The following is a 24,154-nucleotide window of genomic DNA, read 5'->3' as shown; positions in this document are numbered from 1 at the left end:
AACAAAGTGCTTTCTTAGGCACATTTGTATAACTTGGACAATCTTTCCCTTCTGTCCTTCCTGGATTTTAGCACCTTAGCAAAATTGAGCTCCAATTTTCCTGATCTCTGTTGTGACTAGCACCTCTGCTGCATTCTTATATGGATGGGTCACCAGACGTGAGTTGCTAAATGTGCCTGTCCCAGCAATTTTGTACCCAAGAGCAGGTGAGAGAATTACTCTGTCAAACCTTCACCAGCAAAGCAGGATTCCTGGATTTTGGGCCCAATTTTAACAACTATAAAACCACGTTACCTGGAAATGTGAGAGAAAATGTTGCTTTATATTTGCCTCCATATCAGTACTCTTTTCTTGATCAATGCAAGCTTACTGCACCTAATTTACCTTCAGCTTTTTTCATTTTTCATTCCTAGGGATCAGGGAGTTGGGAACTCTGGACGGAAACATTGAACTCTGTACCCCCCATTCCAAAAGATGTGGAGTTCAATGAAATTATTGTACCAACTAAAGATACTATTCGTTATATGAAACTGATGAAACTTATGACAACAAATCAAAAACCTTGTATATTTGTGGGTCCAACCGGAACAGGGAAGAGTGTCTACATTATTGTACGTATTCTGTTGTTAGTGGAACAGGTAGCTTCATGAAATATAGTTAATCAATTACATCACTTAATAAAACACCAAGTTTATGTCTCACCATGTAGATCACTTATGCATGCGAGATGTCATATGTATTCACACATAGGGCTCTGTCGTTTTTCAGAAAGAAGGAACATGTCCACATATTGCGTAATTTCAACTAAACAAAAGCTTGGGGAAAGTGACTCCCTGGTTCATTCCCCAGGGCATTGCCTTGACCAATCATAGTCGACCTGCCTGGATCGAATTTGAACAAAGCTCGGCAATTAATTGTTCCATGCTGCATTCTCCACGGCAAAGTCAATCAGAGTTCACTTGCCAACCAATCAGCACTCTTCTCATGCAGTATAAATTGTTGTTCCCCCTTTACTGTTGCTAATTTCTTGCGAGCTGCCCTGTTGAGTGCAAGACTAAAAGCTTTGATAACATGTTTCTTCTTAGCAGTTCTCGATTTCTAAACTACCAAATGGCGATAAGTGTTGTCAATGTTTGTAATTCTCAGAGAGCTGTGGATGCCCTGTTCTTGATTACATTTAATTCTTGATTATCAAGGTAAATTGATTTTTGGCTCCTAAAGGAATTAAGAGATACAGAAATAGTGTGGGAAAGGTGATTTTAAGATGGAAGATCGAGTTTGATCTTCTTGATTGGCAGAGCAGGCTTGAAGGAACAAATGGGCAGCTCCAGCTATTATTTTTATATCCTAATATTCTTATGTAAGCTCAATCATGAATGCTTAATGTACTTGCACTACATTCCTATCTGCCCCAGTAGTGACATTAAGTATTAGCCTCCTTAAACCTAAAATAGCTGCAAGGAAATGATGCCACAAGAATTTAGTATGAGCATGATAGTGGATTACACATGAACTTTGCTGATGGCAAACTTAAATTTGAAAAGTCTTGAAGCTTTAGTGCTGTAATTCCAAAGTTATATAAAAGTTTGTATTTCTAAAAGGGTTGTATCTCCGGCCTGGCTGGATTTCCACTTGCCCCACAAATGTCCCCACCCATTCCCCCTCAATGAATCTGTTGAATTTCTGGAATTGGAGTAATTTAAATACAGGAAGTGGCCTCTGCCACAGACTTGTGGAATAACTGGAAGTACATATTTTGTGCCATATCTCAGATACTTGTCATAGCTGGAAGAAAAAAGCAGCTATTGAACTGTCACTTTTTTTCCTGTTGGAAACGGTGGGCGCGATCGAACGGTCTCGTCGGGATCCAAGTCCGTGAGGCAACGAGGCTATTAAATCTCATGGGAGATTTACAACGCTCTGAACGCCTCGCGAGATCTAACGGGATTTCGCAAAACGTCACAATCTGGATCTCGCCCTCGCTGGGCAAGATCCAGATTAAGATATTCAAATGAGCAATTAGGCTCATCAGTCATTAGGGGTCTCCAGGCCATTGGCCTGAGTGGTCAGGAACAGGGCAGGGTGGCACTACGGATATTTGTCTAGCACACGGGCACCTTGTCACTGCCACCTTGATGCTTAAAAGCTGCCTGCGTGGTACTGCCAAGATGCTTGGTTGGCACTGCCTGGTTGTCAGGGGCAATGTCAGGGTGCGCAGGTGTCAACATGGCACTGTCAAGGGCTGAGGCCTGAGGGGTCCATGCCCATGAAAGAGAAGATGAGGGTGGTATGAAGGGCAGGTTTGAAGGTGCCATCTAAAGGTTCGGGGGTGAAGGGTCGGAATCCTGAAGAGGGATTCAAAATGGAGGTGGAAAGGCCTGAAAAGGGAAGGGGCCCTCAGCGACCCCATAATGGGGTATTCCTTGCATGAAAAGAACAGGGATGCGTAATAGAAGTCATGTAAAGCAATAAACTCTGCAATCAATCGTGTTTGTATGGGGCTTTAGGATTATGCTAACAATATTGAATTTGGTGGATTGTAAAAGTATGTGATTTCGGTAACATAATAAAAAATAATTACATTGTGATATAAAAAATGATTATTTTAGCTATGGACTCTTTTAGCTGAGTATTGGGAACTGAAACCCATGTGCAGTACAATTCTCAACTTTTGAATGTTTTCTTTCAGGATTTCCTATTGAATCATCTGAACAAAGACATTTACAAACCACTGCTGATTAACTTCTCAGCCCAAACTACTGCTGCTCAGACTCAGAATATTATCATGTCTAAGCTGGATAAAAGAAGGAAGGGAGTTTTTGGCCCACCTCTGGGCAAAAAAATGGTACAAAATTAATATCTTTACAATGATCAACAAATAATCTAGTAATATCAGAAAGACACTATCGCTAAGGGCCATTTAAAATTTATGTCATAATTTTACAGGCGCCGTGACCATAGAAGCAAGAAAAACATAGCAATCTTACCCACAAAGTTAAATATTGGTTGTTAGGAACACCCACAAAATGTTTCTTGATGGCCTGTTGCTCTGTTTGGAATTGAGTGCATCTCCCCTGCTTGACCTTGATTCTTTGTCCTGATGAGTGCAATACAGAAAGATGGGAAAGTGCCTCTCTTTTCAGCAATAGTCAACCTTTGTACTACCAAGGACTGATTTTCTATAGAGTCATTTTAATGGGTTAGAACTCAATGCCACATAGCTGTGATCTTCCATTGTATGCTCTCTTTCGGAAACACTGCTCCCCACTGGGAATACAGAATTAGTTATTTGATAGTGTTTCATGCTGATCAAGCTATTAAATAGTTGAGATGAGAGTTTTTATTTGTATTGCTGTGTCTGAAGAAATGTGGCGTTTAAATGCTGAGGTCTGATATTACAGCTAGAGTCAGGCAGTCAGTCAGGTCTAACCACTGAATGATCCAAGATCCCATTCATTTACATCTCAGCAGTGTGCAAAATTTCTTGGAAAATGGATTAAACCAATTAGAACCTTAGCATGAATCCTAAATGTACTACGGAAAGGGAGGGGAAGAAAAATATATCTTTCATTTTGGAGAAGGTGGAAGACAGTATAAATTAATTCATTACAGTATCTGTACATAGGCAATTTAAGCAAGTTTTGTAAAATGGTAAGTAAATAACATCACTTTTTGTGAGACCTCCAGTTTAGAGTTTCCGTAATGTGTAGAATGTTTACTGTATGGCAGGCATATGATTTATTTCTTTAGTAAACCTGCTGCGTTGGAGCGATAAACAAGCTATTGTTGCATCGAGGTTGCTGCACAATTGTGATAAACATTAGGAATGGCATTCTGTGTTCACAATTCCAGTGAGCAATGCCATAGGAATTCATCTACTGTATAGTAGTAAAATATATCAAGGGTCATTTTCTGATTTTGCCTCTGTTGCAGAGAGCCTCGCTGATTGCAAGTGCATAGATAGAAAGTTACCCTTGCTATAGAAAATTTACAATTGCATGTTCCCACTGCAGAACCTCATCTATTGGGAGATGATATTGGGAAATTGTGCAGTGTGCAGCCTATGTTCTGTCTATTAATATTAATGGATGGAAAATTAAAAGCTGTTTTTGATTTTAACAGTAACTTCATTTGAAGCCTACTTGTGACAATAAGCGATTTTCATTTAATTTCATTCATTTCATTCATGGATGGCCGATGCCACACTCAGTCCCATTTTCAGCACTGAGAAGCTCTGCTTGCCAAAACATCTCAGTGCGAGAGAACTGGACGACATTTTAAAATGCCATCCTGATTTCTGGAGCCCCTGATACGCCCTCCTTCCCCAAGACCCAACTCATGATGAGTGGGTCATTGGGCTCTCCGCACACCCCCAAGACCCGTGAAGGGCACCCCCGGTCCAATTGACAATGCAGGAAAAATGCCAGCATGGCACTTGGCAGTGCCAGTGTGGTACTATGGCAGCATCCCTGCCAGCTGACAATGCTGCCTGGGCACATTGGCAGTGCCAAGATGGCATCCAGGTGGCGCCAGCATGGCCAGGATGCCAACCTGCCCAAAGCCAATGCACCTGGGGGCTTCTGATCCCCTGGGAGACCCCCACGAGTATCAATCCGTCTGGTCTCCATTTGTGGAGACCAGTACTGAACAGCACTCGCCTGAAGCAAAGGGGATAGATCCCAACATCTCAGGTGCCTCAGAAAACTGCATATTACAGTGAGACTAGCTGTCTCGTTTTATTATGCAAATTTGCCAATAAGCAATCCCGCCCACAATGGACAGGATTTACATCGCAACATCTCGCGAGATTATATTAGATTCCGCGAACCGGGTACATCCAGGGAGTGGGGTTTCCCGGTTTCTGTATGCCACGTTGCGCCGTTTGCATTGCTTTTCAGGTGCAGTGTGGCCATTTGATCGTACCCAATAAGGGGAACTTTGTTCTTTGGAAATTAACCTGGAATGTGGTACCATTCATGTTATGTCAATACTATTATTTTTTTCCCAGGTTGTATTTGTGGATGATGTGAACATGCCACAACGAGAAGTCTATGGTGCTCAGCCACCGGTTGAGCTTCTACGTCAGTGGTTAGACCATTGGAACTGGTATGACCTGAAAGATTGCAGCACAATTAAACTTGTGGACATACAAATTATTTGTGCAATGGGACCACCAGGTGAGTTACCAAGGGACAAATCTATTCCAGAGCTATATTTATAAAACTTATGAATATTTATGAAGATTGGTAAAAAATGATGACTGCAATAAAATAGCCTGAAACATATTGATACAACTATAGTACGAATGAAATATTTTGCTCCATTTCAAAGAATAACAGCAACCACTTATATGTATGATATGCTTTCAGCGTAATGAACTGCCCAAGCTTCACTAGAACATTATGGGCACAATTTACAGGCCTCTTTACACCTGACTTGATAATGCGGCGAGACCGTTGAATCTTGCAAGAGACCTCTCACGAGATTCGCGACGTTCGAAATGTCTGATGAGATTCAACGGAATCTCACGAGACTTCGCGATCTGGATCTTGCCCTCAGTGAATAAGATCCAGTCACACACATTTAAATGTCTGCACCAGATTCTCCCGGTGCCCGGGACTTAATGGCCTCACCTGCGATACTTCGCCAGGACACCTTATAGCACTGGTCCACACAAATGCGGACCTGGTGTAATGGCACCTGCTGTGGGGGGAGGGGTGGTCTCCGAGGCCATTGGAGACCCCGGAAGATCAACCTCTGGACAAGGTGGTACCCTGGCACTTCCACTGGCACCTGAGCACATTGACATTGCCAAGCTGGCAGGGGCACTGCCAGGGTACCAGGCTGGCGGTGTCAGGTGCCAGTGGAAGTGCCAGGGTACCATCTTGCCCTTAAGAGGTGCGGTGAGAGAGATTGAGGACTTTGTAAGAGGTAAGTTGGGTGCTGTGTGTGGGTCCGGAAGCCGCAGTAGTTGAAGGGAGGGGGTCAAGAGATTGGGGCAGCCTTTAAAAATGGCACCCGACCCGCGTGTACTTTTCCTGCACTGGCGAGCTGAACTTGCTAGTGGAGGAAATGATGTAAGTTCTGCCTCAGTGGGGAGTACGATATTTACATTGATTTAAAATTGGTAGCTAACAGAAAACTGGGAGTAGGGATCAGATGCAGGGCCGGTGCCAGACACAGGGGAGTCAGGGGGATAGCAGGCGGGGCCAGTGCTAGTGCCAGGGGGCTGATGCCAACCCACCCGCGTGGCCCAGTGGAGGTCATTGAGCATCTTGGACGTCCCACAGGCATCCACCCTCACCGAGTAGTGACAGGCCATGGGTACCGCAGTGTGAGATAGCCTGGTATGTCAGCATCCCCAGTCAATGACCCCACAGCTTGCTCCATCCCACCCTGTTCCCACCCCCCTCAAAATAATGTGGCCCATGAGAAGGAGTCCTCATCTCACAACCAGCGATCATCCGGGTGGACAGTGGTTTGTTATCTACAAGACAGGAGTCAGACTTTGTCACACAATCAGGAGCACCAGAGCTCATCTCACAGTGAGTTGTCATCATCTTCCACCCCACAGACAAGACCCACTAATACTGCCAACACCCTGCTGTGAAGTTGAGATGACCATGGGAGGGGGGAAGAGAACTGTAGCGTTGGAAGGGTTGAAAGGCTAAGGGAAGGCTGGGGTGAAAGGTTAAGGGGAAGTTGGGGGTAAAAGACTAATGGGACGGTGTGGTAGTCTGTGTAGAGGTATTACGGTGCCTAGTAATGCTGGAACACCATTGGTAGATATTGTATGCTTCCTATTGGTCAAGCTGTATGGTAGCTCTGCCCTGCTAGGCGGGGTATAAGAACTCGTGCCGCCACAGCAGCCTTCATTCTGTACCTGAGCTGCTGGGGGAAACATCTAGCTTATTAAAGCCGTCAGTTGGACTACAACCTCGCTTTAGTGATCATTGATCGTGCATCAATTTAATAAGCTAGATTTAAAAGGATGGAGCTCCGAATCAAGCCGGAGTGTCGGCAACTCAGCCCCCACGTGGCAAACTCAACGGCAATCTTCAAGCACTGGCTGGCGTGTTTTAAAGAATATCTCGGGACGGCCGAAAACACACCCACGGGAGAACAGAAAATGCAAGTCCTGCACTCGAGGGTGAGCCCGGAGATTTACACCCTCATCGAGGAAGCGGAAGACTTCGATGCAGCAATAGAGCTGCTAGAAGGACATTATATTTGCCCGGTAAACCAGATCTATGCCCGACATCTGCTAGCAACGAGGCAACAAATCCCTGGGCAAACGCTGGAAGAATTCTACCGTGCACTCCTGGTGTTGGGGAGAAACTGCAGCTGCCTGCAAGTTTCGGCGAGCGAACACACAGAACCCTTGGTCCGGGACGCTTTCGTGGCAGGTATGCTGTCCTCCCAAATCCGCAAGCGATTGCTGGAAAAAGACACTCTAGGTCTCAAGGAGGCACGGACCCTTGCAGGCTCCCTAGATGTGGCCTCCAGAAACGCCCGCGTTTACGTTCCCGACCGCGCGGCAGCCCCCTGGGCAGCGTGGAACCCCTCCGCAGCCGACCCCGAGACATCCCCCATCCCCCCACAAGCTTGTGCTGCAAGGCGGGCTGGCAACCCCGGGGGGCCCTGCTGCTACTTTTGCGGGCAGGCCAAGCACCCCCGCCAGCGTTGCCCGGCCCGCGCATCCACCTGCAAGGGATGCGGTAAAAAGGGCCATTTCGTGGTGGTATGCCAGACCCGTGCGATTCCCGCGGTCTCAGGCGGCGAATGCGGACCGCCACCACAAACCTCGCATTGGTCCCCATGCGGCCAGGGGGCGCCGCGATCTTCCTACTCCAGGGCCACGTGCAGACCCCGGGCGCCGCCATCTTGTCCTGCGGATGGATGGGCGCTGCCATTTTGTGCACCCCCAGCCATGTGCGACCAATGGTAGCCGCCATCTTGGATGGACCCCCAGGACCCCAGCTCGGCTGACCACGCACTGCCTGAAGAGCCACTCAACTGCTGCGATGAGCCTCGGTGACTCTGGATCAGCCCCGGCCTCGAACACTCTCAACTGCTACAATGACTGTATTTATCAACAGGCACGAGACGTGCTGCATAATCGACTCTGGGAGCACGGGGAGCTTCATACACCCTGACACGGTAAGGCGCTGTTCTCTCCTCGTCCACCCCGTTAATCAAAAAATCTCCCTGGCCTCCGGTTCCCACTCAGTAGAGATAAAGGGGTTTTGTGTAGCAAACCTCACAGTCCAGGGAAGGGAGTTTAAAAATGACCGAATCTACGTCCTTCCCCACCTCTGCGCGGCCACACTCCTAGGTTTAGGTAATCTCCAAAGTCTAACTTTCAAATTTGGCGGCCCTATACCCCCCCTCACTGTCTGCAGCCTCGCGACCATTAAGGTCGACCCACCTTCCCTGTTTGCGAACCTCACCCAGGATTGCAAACCCGTTGCCACCAGGAGCAGACGGTACAGTGCCCAGGATCGGATCTTTATTAGGGCAGAGGTCCAAAGGCCACTGAGGGAAGGAGTCATTGAAGCTAGCAACAGTCCCTGGAGAGCTCAAGTTGTGGTGGTAAAGACCGGGGAGAAGCATAGGATGGTCATTGACTACAGTCAGACCATCAACAGGTTTACGCAGCTGGACGCGTACCCTCTCCCCCGCATATCCGACCTGGTAAACAGGATTGCGCATAACAATCAGAGAATTTACAGTGCAGAAGGAGGCCATTCGGCCCATCGAGTCTGCACCAGCTCTTGGAAAGAGCACCCTACCCAAGGTCAACACCTCCACCCTATCCCCATAACCCAGTAACCCCACCCAACACTAAGGGCAATTTTGGACACTAAGGGCAATTTATCATGGCCAATCCACCTAACCTGCACATCTTTGGACTGTGGGAGGAAACCGGAGCACCCGGAGGAAACCCACGCACACACGGGGAGGATGTGCAGACTCCGCACAGACAGTGACCCAAGCCGGAGTCGAACCTGGGACCCTGGAGCTGTGAAGCAATTGTGCTATCCACAATGCTACCGTGCTGCCCACAAGGTCTTCTCCACGGTGGATCTTAAGTCCGCCTACCACCAGCTCCCCATCCGCACTAGTGACCGCAAATACGCTGCCTTCGAGGCAGATGGGCAGCTGTATCACTTCTTTAAGGGTTCCCTTCGATATCACCAACGGGGTATCGGTCTTCCGGGGCGGGATGGACTGAATGGTTGACCGGTAGGGTTTACGGGTAACATTCCCGTATCTCGATAATGTCACCATCTGCGGCCACGACCAGCAGGACCCACCAACCTCTGAAAATTCCTCCAGACTGCAAAGATCCTTAACCTTACATACAACAAGGATAAATGCGTGTTTAGCACCGACCACCTAGCCATCCTCGGCTACGTAGTGCGAAATGGAGTTATAGGACCCGACCCTGAGCGCATGCGCCCCCTTATGGAGTTCCCCCTCCCTCACTGCTCCAAGGCCCTGAAGCGCTGCCTAGGGTTTTTCAATTACTACGCCCAGTGGATCCTCAACTATGCGGACAAGGCCCGTCCCCTGATCCAATCCACAGCTTTTCCCCTGTTGATAGAGGCCCGCCAGGCCTTCAGCCGCATCAAAACGGACACTGCAAAGGCCACAATGCACGCCATCGACGAGTCCCTCCCCTTCCAGGTCGAGAGCGACGCGTCTGACGTAGCTCTTGTGGCCACCCTCAGCCAAGCGGGTAGGCCCGTGGCCTTCTTCTCACATACCCTCCATGCCTCCGAAATCCGCCACCCCTCAGTCGAAAAGGAGGCCCAGGCCATAGTAGAAGCTGTGCGACATTGGAGGTATTACCTGGCTGGCAGGAGATTCACTCTCTTCACTGAGCAACGGTCGGTTGCTTTCATGTTCGATAATGCACAGAGGGGCAAGATGAAAAACGATAAGATCTTGCGGTGGAGGATCGAACTCTCCACCTACAACTATGCGATCTTGTATCGTCCCGGGAAGCTAAACGAGCCTCCAGATGCCCTGTCCCGCGGCACATGTGCTCAGCACAAGTGGACCGCCTCCGAGCCCTCCACGAGGACCTCTGCCACCCGGGGGTCACTCGCTTTTTCTACTTTATCAGGACCCGCAACCTGCCCTACTCCATCGAGGAGGTCAGGACAGCACCAGGGACTGCCAAATCTGCGCGGAGTGCAAACCGCACTTCTACCGGCCAGAGAAAGCGCACCTGATAAAGGTTTCCCGTCCCTTTGAACGCCTCAGCATGGACTTCAAAGGCCCACTCCCCTCCACCAACCGCAACACGTCCTTCCTGAACGTGATTGACGAGTACTCCCGGTTCCCATTCACCATCCCCTGCCCCGACATGACCGCAACCACCGTCATCAAGGCCCTCCATAGCATCTTTGCACTGTTCGGGTTCCCCACCTACATGCATAGTGATAGGGGCTCCTCCTTTATGAGCGACGAACTGCATCGGTTCCTGCTCAGCAAGAGCATCGCCTCGAGCTGGATGACGGTTACAACCCCCAGGGTAACGGACAGGTAGAGAGGGAGAACGGAACGGTCTGGAAGACCGGCCTGCTGGCCCTATGGTCCAGGAATCTCCCAGTCTCCCGCTGGCAGAAGCCCTCCCTCCACCTAGTCAGTGCTTTGTACCACAACCAACCAGACACCTTACGAACGTCTCCTCGTCTTCCCCAGGAAGTCCTCCTCTGGGACCTCGCTCCCGACCTGGCTGGCAGCTCCCGGACCCATGCTGCTCCGAAAACACGTGCGGGCGCACAAGTCGGACCCGTTGGTCGAGACGGTCCATCTTCTCCACGCTAACCCCCAGTACGCCTACGTGGGGTACCCCGACGGCCGACAAGATACAGTCTCCCTACGAAACCTGGCACCCGCCGGAGCCCCACACACAACCCAGCCACCAATCCCCCCCCCTACCAGGGCACCTTACAGGAGGATCGGTCCTTCCGCCGGGCCCGTCTAGGCCCCCCCCACCCACAGACGCACCCTGCAGGCGCTCCCTTCCCAGGGCAACCGTTTTCCCCACCAGCGCCGTCGAGGGGTGTCGAAGCTGCCACAGAGATCGAGGCCACGCTCCCGGAGTCACAGACGCCCGAGCCTTCACCAGAGTCACCACCGAAGCTCCGACGATCACAGAGGATGACCAGGGCCCCCGATCGACTGATTGCTTCATTTTAAATTGTAAATTTAAATCATAAATTGTAAATAGTTAATAGAATTGTAAATAGTTACAAAACGCTGTACGGAGGTATTATGGTACCTCCATAACAAATTTTACCATGTTGCCATGTTTGTAGTATCAGGCCACCACCCCTGCCGGACTCGTTTTTAGCAGGGGGTGAATGTGATAGTCTGTGTAGAGGTATTACGGTACCTGGTAATGCTGGAACACCATTGGTAGATATTGTATGCTTCCTATTGATCAAGCTGTATGGTAGCTCTGCCCTGCTAGGCAGGGTATAAGAGCCCGTGTCACCTCAGCAGCCTTCATTCTGTACCTGAGCTGCTGGGGGAAACATATAGCTTATTAAAGCCTTCAGTTGGACTACAACCTCGCTTTAGTGGTCATTGATCATGCATCAGACGGTGAGGGGGAGGGTTATTAGACAAAATGGACTGAGGTTGGAGTAGGGCAATGATGATGGCACTGCTGGCCTTTTGGCTTCCTAGTCGGCAAATCAGGAGCTGATCAGATTCTCCCTGTTTCTACGATCCTAAAGGACTTGTTCCACAGCCTGTTGAGTTAGCTCCGGGTCTTTCTCGTCTGACGAGGCCTGTCGTTCTTGGGGCACACCAGCGATGGCAGCAAGTCCAGCTGCCCAGGCATCCTGGTGGGCTTGGTTCTGGTTAAAGTGGATGTAGATAGCTGTCCAGGCGCTTAGGGCATCCGTGACTTCTTGGATGCACCTTTGCACGGACGTTTGCTAAATCCCGCATATGTCGCCAATTAAGCCCTGGAACCAGCAAGAGGCATACATGTTGAGGGCAGCCATCAAATTGACAGCAACCGGGAGCAGCTTTTGTTCTCCTAGTACTCGTGATGCCAGGTCCGCCACCATCTGGCACAGGTGGCGTAAAGTATCCTTGGTGAGGTGGAGTCGAAGGCGGTACACGAGGACGGCAGCCCTTCGAAGGACGAACACCAACTGTAGAAATGTGGTCTGATGGGGCACTGCCTTCTCCTCGGCCTGGTGCTAGACCCTGCTGTTCTTGGGCAGGCTCCTGTCGTGCAGGGTCTTCCCTGGGCTGGCCCCGGCATTCTCACCACCATGCATCTTCTATGGCAGCAACGGAAAGGTGGATAGCGAGCATAGGTTCCAAATTCCATTTCTGTGCAGGAGGACAGGGGAGAGTCAGAGACTGTCAGCAAGGTGATGCTTCCCTGAGCAACCAAACCTCCCAAATTACATGGTAATCCTGAGTTTGACCACTCAGCTACCCTCACCATTACCCTCACCCAGTTCTGCCCCAGCCCCCTTCTTGATCATGCACTTGACACTGCAGTCCTGTTCCCATCAGTGACTTGCATCCGCCCCTTGATGTGCAAAACCTTTAGCGTCACCACATGTCCCTGCCAAATGGGGTACTGATGGCTGCCATAACAGTTGTTAGCGATGGCCATGTGGCCCCCTGTCCTGGTTCTCCCAGTGCGGCCTACTGTGGATGTACTCTTTGAGTGAGCCTTGTGCCTTCCCACCAGAATGTTGGTTACTGGTTATGGGTAGAGAGATTCATACTGTACAGGCATGGGGTTCTATGCTAAGATACCGGGTCACTGTGGGATGTGTGCCTTTTCTCAGAGCTTGGTTGCAGTGTGATGTGGAGCCTGCATTTAACACGGAGGTGTGACAGGTTGCTGTTCAGGTTTCCACACGCGCATGTGCCCTTTGTGGGGGTTAGCTCTGTTAATATCATGATTCCTCTGCTGTGGAGCTGTGCTTCTAAGGAGTGCAATGAGGAGTCCACCTTGTGGACAGGCAATTGAGCAAGCCCAACCCTTTGAATATACTGGTGATACATGAGGGTTTCCAGGTGGACATGATCAGGAGACCTCAGAGCATTTCAAGTATATAGGCAGCAGTCAACAGTTTAAACAGGCAGGAGCCTGTAAGTAACACCTGAGAGGTGAGTTGCTAGTTTAAAAAAAATAGAAATGGGAGGTTCAGCCACTGCACCCCGATCCGAAGGGGGACATCCTGAGTCCACACCCTTGCCACCAGATGAGTCCCCAATAATCCCAGGCATACACCTCCAGCAAACCCAAAGACAATGAAAAAGGTACTTACCTCCTTGCTCCCCCTCAAAGGCCATGGTGCTCGCACACTGTTTGTAAATACTTGCACCAAATCACGCTTGCGTGACTCCTGCCGGGAGGGGTGGAGCATAATGGGGGTGGGGAGGGGAATTCAGGATTCCAGCCCTTTAATCACATTCAAATGAATGCAAATGGGTTGTTTGCATGTTCCCGCAAATGCGAGGCGGGAAGCCTGCTATGGCTGATGAGGAGGGACCGGAGACTGGTCTGGTGCCGGTCCTGTTTTGGGGCTAAAGCAGGATTCCCTGCCCATTTGGGATTCCCGATCTTAGTGGAGGGAGCAGCGAATCCCGCCCATTATTTATATGTGCAAAGAAATGAATGCCTTTTCACCTCGATGCCAGGGATCGCCTAAAAATGACCAGACGCAATTTTGTTGGCACATTTCTCAGACCCCTTTAGAACATTGATCCCTCAAAATTGTGTCTCATGCCAGGTTTATCCCTGGACAATAGGTGCAATAAGGCTGAATTTCTTTCTCTTTAATTTTACTTTAAGGTAATACCAAAAAATAATTGTTTCCTTATTTATAAATTTATATAGTGTGATGATTTTGCTTCCATTTTTGCTCACCACTAATAATCCTTCTGGCTTTGCTAAATGGCACTGCCAAACTCACCAATTTATGCAACAAGAGCCAAAGAACTCGAAACGTTGGCCGAAATTCTCTCGTCGCGAGATTCTCTTTTCCCGCTGGCAGCGCATCCCCACCCGCGGGTTTCCCGGTGGCGTGGGGTGGCTTAATGGGAAATCCCATTGACAAGCGGCAGGAAGAAAGAATGACGCGGTGCCGAGAAACATGCGGCTGGGGGACCAGAGAATCCCACCTGTTAACTCCCCTTTCTTTTCTTACAGACACTGCCAAACCTGATGGTTTTATTCCAGCATCCTCTGTTCTTGTTTCAGATTCCAGCATTTGAAGTATTTTGCACATTTCACCCATTTATGCAACAGGCATTAGCCCGTGTTTATCTCGTCATCTCACTTATGAATTTGTAACCAGTTCCTGGAACAATAGTTCATGAAATCTCATAGTCTTCTTTGCTGTTTTATTATGCATTTTGTTTTGTTAATAACCAAATTATTTTGTTCTTAGGTGGTGGTAGAAACCCAATTACACCTCGATTCATGAGGCACTTTAATACTGTGACTATTAATGAATTTGATGACCAAAGCATGCGCATCATTTTCTCTCGGATTCTTGACTGGCAGTTTAACTTAAGGTATATTACATAACTTAAAGATTTAAATATTGCAATGAACGGCAGTAGTTTTAGTCACTTTTAAATTACTTCCAACCTTACCTAACTCAGTTCTTTAAAAATGTTAGGAATGGTATGGCCTAGAATGATCTGTTAAAACGCTGTTTTAAATGATTATTCTCGTTTGTTTGCAATTTACTTTCACTCTTTAGCCTGGGATTTTCTTCAAATGATGAACTGTTGTTGCACCATTAAAAAAAGTAACATCCACTCAAGGTTTCTTGAGGGACATGCACATGTTTCCTGAATTTGTTCATCTGCATACACATTGGTGTAGGTATTCATGAAAAGTGTATAAAAGCAAAATATTAGCTCGCCAGGAGGAAAGTTTTCTGCAGCAGCATGAATACTTAACCAACACACTTGAGGACAAACAAATAAAGCTTGTGTGCTTGCTCTTTCATTTTTCTATCAAGTTATTTCAATATTTTTCCGATGCTAGATAGAATTATGAATATGGAAGTGTGATCTGTGCCTTGAGGTCAGCAGGGCATAGCACCAAGCTGGGGGAATACGCAGCTTCCCTCATTCAGAGTTTTGAGTGGTCTTGGAGGGTTCAGAAAGCAGGATGTAGAGTTTATTTTAAGTGTGGACCTCACCAAGTCTCCCACAGTTGTCACTTGTGCCACTTTGAGGGAGAGGGCATGAACTGCCTACTCACTAACACTCTGATGACTGAAGAACAGTGTTGCAAGAAATTGTAGCTTTCTCCATTTTTCTCAGTTGGACATTCTGGCCAACAGCACAAGCTTCACCCTTTTAAAACAGCACTTCAAAAACAAATTCTTCACAATTCATTTAGATTTAGGGTATTCTCCAACTTGGCACCTTGCAGTTTGGCCACACAACTCCTCTCAACAATTACTGCCACACACAACTCTAAAATCCCTTTCCTCCATTAATAGCCTCATATCTCCACACTTATAACTTCATCTCTCCAATGTCAATGGGTGCACTCTCCAGAATTTGCCAGACTCACCATTTTTATTCTATAATCTTGCAATGCCCAGTACTTGCAGAACACTGAATGGGTCTTCACCAGCCATAACTACCTCAGTTCCTTTGAAGACAAGGCCATGCAGCTCATGCAGGGGCACTCATGAGATTACAAGCATTCATATTCCTCCCAGGAATATTCATAAAATTGCCGCTGATTTTGCGATTTAGGATTAGGAATTGTGATATTTTGGCAGACTTCCGGTGGCAGCTATGGTGTGCGTGGTAGCACACAGGGCAGCTTCTGCTTGAAGGTATAGAAAAGAGCTCTTTTTACCCAAAATTAGGTGCAACTTCGGCAGAAAGGTGTAGTTGAAGGTCGGAGGAGAGGTTCCCCCTGGGAGTGGTATGTCCGCTGGTTACCAAACTGGCAGGAGAAGGTGAGAAATCTGGCCAAGGAGTTGGAAGGGATCTGTGGCACAACAGCCAGTGGATAGATGGCGGAGGGGGAAGGGCTAGTGCAAGTTGGAAAGCCCCAGATGGAACAGTTGATGGCTTTCATCAAGGAAGAGTTCAGCCAGCAGAGGAAGGAGATGCAGGAGGACCGCTCGAAAACCATCGAAGCAGCTGTGGCACCTGTGAATGGCTCGATGGAGAGGGTGGAGAAATGTTTGGAGGCGCAAATCCGAGAGATTGAGAGGGTGATGTCAGATCACAGCGATTGGGTTGTGCGTTGGAGGTAGAGATGGGGCTCTTAGGAGACCTTTGCAAGGTGTTGAGAACAAAAGTGGAGGAGCAGGAAAATAGTTCGAGAAGGCAGAATCTGCACATAGTGGGCCTCCCTGAAGGAGTGGAGGGTGTGAGTGCCACGAGGTATGTTTCGAGGATGCTGGCAGGGCTGGTGGCAGAGGGAGTGCTGGATAAGGCCTCTGAATGGAAAGAGCACACAGGTCTCTGAGGCAGAAGCTTAGAGCAGGGGAGCCGCCGCGGGCGGTGATTGTGAGGCTCCACAAGCTCATGGAGAAAGAGAAGATTCTGCAGTGGGCCAGGGAGAAGTGCAACTGTGAATGGGAGGGGAACAAGGTCTGAATATATCAGGACATTGGAGCTGAGCTGGCAAAATGGCGTGCAGGTTCAACAAAGGCAGTGCTTTTTCGACGGCGGATCAGGTTTGGGGTGCTCTACCCTGCAAAACTATGGGTGATGTATGAAGGCCGGGAATAGTATTTTGAGACCCAGAAATGGCCGATGACTTTATCAAGGAGCACAAACTGGGAGAGAACTGAATTGAGCAATTCTGGGAGACTGAGGTGCTGGCACTTTGAGATAATTGGAAGTACTGGTAGAGTGGGGGTAGGGAGTAGAGGGTTTTCTTATCCTCCGATAGAGTTTTTTTCTTGTTTTTAATTTACTGTTGGGTTGACAAAGTGTAATGGGTGTGGTGAACGTATTGCTACTGCAATTCACCACTGTATTGTACTGTACTATGTTGATGCCCCTGTGGGCTCCGCCTGTGGCTCCGCCCCCTCGGGGTGGCATATAAACCTGCAGCCTATAGATGGCATTCAGTACAGAGCAGTCACAGGCAGGCACAGATCTAGCTTATTAAAATCACTGTTCACTTCTACTAATCGCCTCGTGTGAATTGATGGTTGCATCAATTTAATAAGCTAAGATAGCGCAATGGAAGCCACCCTCAAACCTGATCGACTGAAACTCGACCCACAGGCAGCTGAAGCCAAAGAAATCTTCTCACATTGGCTCCGCTGCTTTGAGACCTACCTCACCTCCTCCTCCTCGCCCGCTGTCACCGAGGTACACAAGCTGAGTCTCCTCAACGCCCGGGTGAGCCACAGAATCGTTTTACTAATCGAGGACGCGACCACGTACGCAGACGCGGTCGCGATCCTGAAAATACATTACGTGAGGCCGGTGAACGAAGTGTTCGCGCGGCATCTCCTCACCACTTATTGTCAATGCCCCAGGGAATCGCTGGAGGAATATCTACGCGACCTGAGGGTAGTTGCTCGGAACTGTAACTACAAGGACGTCACGGCCTCGCAGCACATGGAATTCGCCATCCGGGACACCGATGTGGCTGAAGTCCGGTCCAGCTATGTCACACAGCGCCTGCTCGAAAAGGGCGCCCTCGACCTCGAAGAGACGGTAAAACTATCCACCTCATTAGAGGTAGCCTTCCAGAGCCTAAATGCTTTCCCCTCCGACCACGTGATTTCCTCGTGGGCGCCGGAGGCGGGGCCATCACCCAACCCGAGGGTGTCCCAGGCCTGTGCCGCACGGTTGCCCGTCCAACCCGGGGGGCCGCCTTGCTATTTCTGCGGTCAGAACCAGCACCCTAGGCAGCGTTGCCCAGCTCAGAACGCGATCTGCAGTGACTGCGGCAAGAAAGGCCATTTTGCCAAAGTCTGCTTGGCCGGACCCAAAGTTCCAAAATCGCAGTCCCGACTCACAGGCCCGCAGACCCCACAGCGTGGCTGCGTGCCTGCCGGTAACCCCCCCTTCTGACGCGTCATCCGCCTCGTGCTATCCGTGAGGGCTGCCATCTTTTACTCCGCCCGACATGTGCGAATCATGGGGGCCGCCATCTTGACCGCCATCTTCAACCCAGCCCGCCATGTGAGACTCATGGGGGCCGCTATCTTGGCTACCATCTTCAACGCCGCCCGACACGTGCGACCGACGGGGGCCGCCATCTTGAGACCCCCTCGCTACCACCGACCACACCGGCTACCCGCAGCTCGGCGCGGTCACTCTCGACCAGTCACGGCCCAAGCACCTTTAGAGCTCCATGATGACTGTCCGGGTCGATGGGCATGAAACGTCCTGTCTGTTTGACTCCGGGAGCACGGAGAGCTTCATCCATCCGGACACGGTAAGGCTCCCTCCAGATTTCCCCCGCGTTTCGAACAATCTCCCTTGCTGCCGGATCACATTTAGTGCAGATCCGGGGGCACTGTGTCGCGAACCTCGCGATACAGGGTGCCGAATACGCCAATTTTAAACTCTATGTCCTTCCCCATCTCTGCGCTCCTCTCGTGTTAGGACTGGATTTCCAGTGCAACCTCAGAAGCCTGACCCTGAAGTTCGGCGAACCCCTACCCCCTCTCACCGTATGTAGCCTCGCGACCCTTAAGGTCGCCCCGCCCTCGCTCTTCGCGAACCTCACCTCCGACTATAAACCCGTCGCCACCAGGAGCAGGCGATACAGTGCCCAGGCAGGACTTTTATCAAGTCGGAGGTCCAGTGGCTCTTGAGGGAGGGGATCAACGAGGCCAGTAATAGCCCCTGGAGAGCCCAAGTGGTGGTTGTCAGGACCGGGGAAAAGAACCGGATGGTTGTAGACTACAGCCAGGCTATAAATCGGTACACGCAACTCGATGCGTACCCCCCTTCCCCGCATAGCGGACATGGTTAATCAGATTGCACACTACCGGGTTTTCTCCACGGTAGATCTGAAGTCCGCATACCACCAGCTTCGGATCCGCCCGGAAGACCGCCATTACACTACCTTTGAGGCAGACGGCCACCTCTTCCACTTCCTCAGGGTCCCCTTCGGCGTCACCAATGGGGTCTCTTTCTTCCAAAGAACGATGGACCGAATGGTTGACCAGCACGGGCTGCGGGCCACATTCCCGTACTTGGATAATGTCACCATCTGCGGCATGATCAGCAGGACCATGACGCTAACCTTCAGAAGTTCCCCCAAACCGCCCAATCCCTTAATCTCACCTACAACAAGGAGAAATGCGTTTTCCGCACAGCCCGACTAGCCATCCTCGGCTTTGTTGTGGAAAACGGAGTCCTAGGGCCCGACCCCAACCGCATGCGCCCCCTCCTGCAACTCCCCCGCCCCCACTGCCCCAAGGCCCTGAAGAGATGCCTGGGGTTCTTCTCATATGCCCAGTGGGTCCCCAACTATGCGGACAAAGCCCACCCACTTATCAAAGCCACCATCTTCCCCCTGACGACTGAGGCCCGCCTGGCCTTCAGCCGCATCAAGATAGACATTACCAAGGCCGCGATGCACGCGGTGGACGAGTCCATCCCCTTCCAAGTGGAGAGCGATGCGTCAGACGTCGCCCTGGCCGCTACCCTTTACGAGGCAGGCAGGCCCGTCGCCTTCTTTTCCCGTACCCTCAACGCCTCCGAGATTCGACACTCCTCTGTCGAAAAGAAAGCTCAAGCCATTGTGGAAGCTGTGCGACATTGGAGGCACTACCTGGCCGGTAGGAGGTTCACCCTCGTCACTGACCAATGGTCGGTAGCCTTTATGTTCAACAACACACAGCGGGGCATGATCAAGAATGATACGATCTTGAGGTGGAGAATCAAACTCTCCACCTATAATTACGATATCATGTATCGTCCTGGGAAGCTCAATGAGTCCCCAGATGCCCTGTCCCGCGGCACATGCGCCAGCGCGCAAGAAGACCGACTTCGGGCCATCCACAATGACTTCTATCACCCGGGGATCACCCGGCTTCTCCACTTCATCAAGGCCCGCAACCTGCCCTACTCTACCGAGGAGGTCAGGGCCATGACCAGGGACTGCCAAGTCTGCGTGGAGTGCAAGCTGCACTTCTATCGGCCAGACAAGGCCCACCTGGTGAAGGCCTCCCGCCCCTTTGAGCACCTCAGTGTCGATTTCAAAGGGCCCCTTCCCTCCACTGACCGCAACGTGTACTTTCTCAATGTCGTTGACGAGTACTCCCGTTTCCTCTTCGGCGTCCCATGTCCCGACATGACCGCGGCCACTGTCATTAAGGCCCTGCACAGCATCTTCACCCTGTTCGGCTTCCCCACTTACGTCTACCGTGACCGGGGCTCCTCTTTTATGAGCGATGAGCTGCGTCAGTACCTGCTCGGTAAGGGCATTGCCTCGAGCAGGACAACCAGCTACAGCCCCTGGGGAAACGGACAGGTGGAGAGGGAGAACGCGACGGTATGGAAAGCCATCCTTCTGGCCCTACGGTCTAGAAGTCTCCCGGTTTCCCGTTGGCAGGAGGTCCTCCCCGACGCGCTCCAATCCATTTGGGCGCTCCTCTGCACAGCCACGAAAGAGACCCCTCACGACCGTCTATTTGTCTTCCCTAGGAAGTCTATCTCCAGGGTCTCGCTTCCGTCCTGGCTAACAACACCGGGGCCTGTCCTCCTCCGGAAGCACGTGAGGAACCATATGTTCGACCTCCTGGTTGAGAGGGTCCAGCACCTACATGCCAACCCTCAGTATGCATACGTGGCACACCGCGACGGACGACAGGATACAGTCTCACTCCGGGATCTGGCACCCGCCGGTTCCCCAGCGACCATCACCAACGCGCCCCCCCCACACCGCCTATCACCACCAACCGAATCCCTCACGGCGGGCTACCAGCTGCCCCCCTGCGGGATCCTGAACACCGCGCCCGCCCCTACACGGCCTACACCCCCCTTCCCCCATCGCCGACACACCGTGATGAAGCTCCAGACGACACGCTCCCGGAGTCAACAAGTCCAACATCCGTGCCCGCAGCGAAGCCGGAGCTGAGGCGATCACAGAGAACGATTAAGGCTCCGGACAGACTCGATATGTGAGCCCACTTCACCCCCGCCGGACTTCAATTTTTAACAGGGGTGAATGTGGTGAACGTATTGCTACACCAATTCACCACTGTATTTACACGGGAATGGCTGTCCCCATCCCCACTCCTGTTGCCTGGGGCTGTGTTTTTTTTTCCTATTTGTATGTTCTTGAGGAAGGTGACCTGTGATTCAAGATGAGTCTTTGTTTGGGTGGGGGAGGGTAAGGTCAGCAGGGAGCATTCCTCACTGAGCAGAGAGGTGAGGGTGGGGAGGGGAGGGGGGAGGTCGGTGGGAAAATCTTTTGGGCAGGGGCTGCCACGCTGGCAAGTTATGCTTGTGACCGGAAGTGAGGTGGGGGAGAAAGCCGAGAGAGGTGTCCATGGGGGTTGGGGGGGGGGGGGTGGTGCTGGGGGAAGGGGCTGGGGGGGGCGGGGAGAGGGAGGGTAATGCGACAAGGCGAGGTGGGAGAAAAAACATGGTCAGGGCTGTCTTGGATGGGCCAGGTATAGGGTGAAATCAATGGGGGTAGAGCCAAAAGGGGAGGATAGCGGATGGTAGAGAGGAATGGCAGCTTAAACCCCTGTTATGGGTGAATTGTGAGGAGGATACAGAGATGTTTCCGTGTGATTTAGTCAAGCTGAGTGTCTGGGCAAATCCATGGCCGATGCAGTGTAATGTGAATAAATGTGGAGTTATCCACTTTGGTAGTAAAAACAGGAAGGCAGATTATTATCTGAATGGCTATAAATTAAGGAAGAGGAATGTGCAATGAGACCTGGGTGTCCTCATACACCAGTCACTGAAAGTAAGCATAACGTTCTCCTCAAGACTGATTTGACCATTTGTCATTTGGGACGTGATCTTTATTGCAGGTCTCCATTGTCCATTTATGCTTCAAAAATATTTACAATAAAATTGAAATAGCGACATATTTATAAATATCTAAGTGATTTATAAATATCCCCTTGTGAAGTCTCTCTCTTTTTGCTATTATTTCTACATGCTGCTAGCAAATCTGCTTACTCTATCATTCTTGTGCTTTCTGCACTACATTGGCTCCCATTCAAAAAATATCCTGATTTTAAAATTCTCATTTTAGTTTTCCAGTCTCTCCATGACCTTGTTTCTCCCCATCTCAGTAACCTCCTCCAACACCACAGCCTTCCCAAACGCCTGTGCTTCTCTAATTCTGGCCTCTTGGTGCATTTCCAATGACAATTACTCCACCATTGGTGGCTCTGCTTTAGGTTGCCAACGACCCAAGTTCTGGATTTCCCTCTCTATACCTCTCTGCTTCTCAACATCACCTTCCTCCTTAAAGATACTTCTTAAACCATACCTCGTTGACAAAGCTTTTTGGTCATCTGATTTAATATCTCTTTATATGGCTTGGTGTCATAATTTGTTTTATAATGCTCCTGTGAAACACTTTGGTACGTTTCAGTACATTATAGGCACTTTATAAATGTAAGTTATGGTTGTTGCTACCACAGTTCCTTCAGCAGACCTTGAGGCAGACTACTCATTACCTTGTTATGACAGCTGAAGTGCTTGTGGCAGATATCCTCTAAGGTTTGAGGCCCAAGAGGACCTTGCCAAAGGATCTCCCATTTGGACCTGTGAAGGGAAAGACCTGGCATTGGGACAGTACGGCATGTAGGGCTCTGACTAAGGGGATTAATAAAGCAAGGAGTGAGAAGTGGGAGCATTGGACAGAATCACACTTATGCACTTTCCCCATCTTCCCTCTCATGACCCAAGGGCGGCACGGTTACTCAGCGGTTAGCACTGCTGCCTCACAGCACCAGGGACCCATGTTCAATTCCCACCTCAGGTGACTGTCTGTGTGGAGTTTGCACTTTCTCCCAGTGTCTGCATGGGTTTTCTCTGGGTGCTCCGGTTTCTTCCCACAGTCCAAAGATGTGTGGGTTAGGTGGATTGGCCGTGCTAAACTGCCCCATAGTGTCCAAAGGTTAGGTGGGTTGCAGGGATAGGGCGGGGGAGTGGGCATAGGTGGGGTGCTCTTTCCACAGGTCGGTGCAGACTTGGTGGACTGAATGGCCTCCCTTTCCATTGTTGGGATTCTATGATTGTACGACTCACTGGTACTTCATGTGACAGTCTAACTATCTCCTTTTAAGTTCCCACCCAGGTGTGTTTATTTAACTGAGCTGGTGGAGTGTATGCATGAGCTGTGTGATGGGAGTTTCTAAGAGTGTATAACCCCCCTCTGTGGCCTCCTCAGCCTCTCCTATCAACATCATGGCCGGGATTCTCCGATCCCGCGCCAGGTCGCTCCCCGACGCCGGTTTCCCGATTCTCCCCCGCCGATTCTCGGGCGCCCGCTGGATTCCCGCCGTGCCGGTCGGGGGCCGTTGAAAGCGCCCCCCCCCCCGGCGATTCGACGTGCCCCGACGGGCCGAGTGGCCGCCAAGTTCGGCCAAATCCTGCCGCTGTGGGTTACTCAGGTCCCACACGACGGGACCTGGAAGGCGTGTCTGCGGGGGGCACCCTGAAGGGGAGGGATCCGACCCCGGGAGGGCCCCCACGGTGGCCTGGCCCGCGATCGGGGCCTACCGATCGGCGGGCGGAGTAGTTCCGTGAGAGCCTATGTTCCGATGCCATATTGTCCGGGGGCCGGCGCGGAGAAGGGAACGCCGCACATGCGCGGAATCACGCCGGCCATTCCGCGCATGCACGAACTCGCGCAGGCTGGAGCGGGGACCACTCTGGCGCTGACCTAGCCCCCTAGGAAGGGGAGCATTCCCCATTATTGGAGACCATTGACGCCGGAGTGGTTGGCGCCACTTTTCATGCCGTCAAGGGGACATAGCCCCACTATTGGAGAATCCCGCCCCATGTTTGTTATGTTTGAAAAATCTATGGCAGCTGAGAGATTCAAATTAGAACTGGCATGGGGAAAGTGTTTAAAGTCATCATTGTGCTAATGATTATATTTCAGACAGTGATGCCTTCAGTTTAACATGTGCCAATGTTTTGTGCCATGAGCTCTGAGATATTC

The 24,154-nt window shown here is 50.5% G+C and overlaps 1 protein-coding gene across 1 annotated transcript in view; it reads left to right on the top strand.

Annotated features, from left to right (window-relative positions):
- dnah7 (dynein, axonemal, heavy chain 7) overlaps positions 1-24,154 on the top strand; it is a 570,689-nt gene that overhangs the window by 327,880 nt on the left and 218,655 nt on the right. The window contains exons 35-38 of the mRNA XM_072478629.1: positions 414-611; positions 2,690-2,845; positions 5,009-5,177; positions 14,448-14,574. Coding sequence (XP_072334730.1) covers positions 414-611; positions 2,690-2,845; positions 5,009-5,177; positions 14,448-14,574 — 650 coding nt within the window. The remainder of the gene's footprint in view (positions 1-413; positions 612-2,689; positions 2,846-5,008; positions 5,178-14,447; positions 14,575-24,154) is intronic.

This window comes from Scyliorhinus torazame, chromosome 2, assembly GCF_047496885.1.
Source record: "Scyliorhinus torazame isolate Kashiwa2021f chromosome 2, sScyTor2.1, whole genome shotgun sequence".
NCBI classification, from domain to species: Eukaryota; Metazoa; Chordata; class Chondrichthyes; order Carcharhiniformes; family Scyliorhinidae; genus Scyliorhinus; species Scyliorhinus torazame.
Note: the sequence above shows the minus strand (reverse complement) of the source record. Positions and strands in the feature narration are given on the sequence as shown.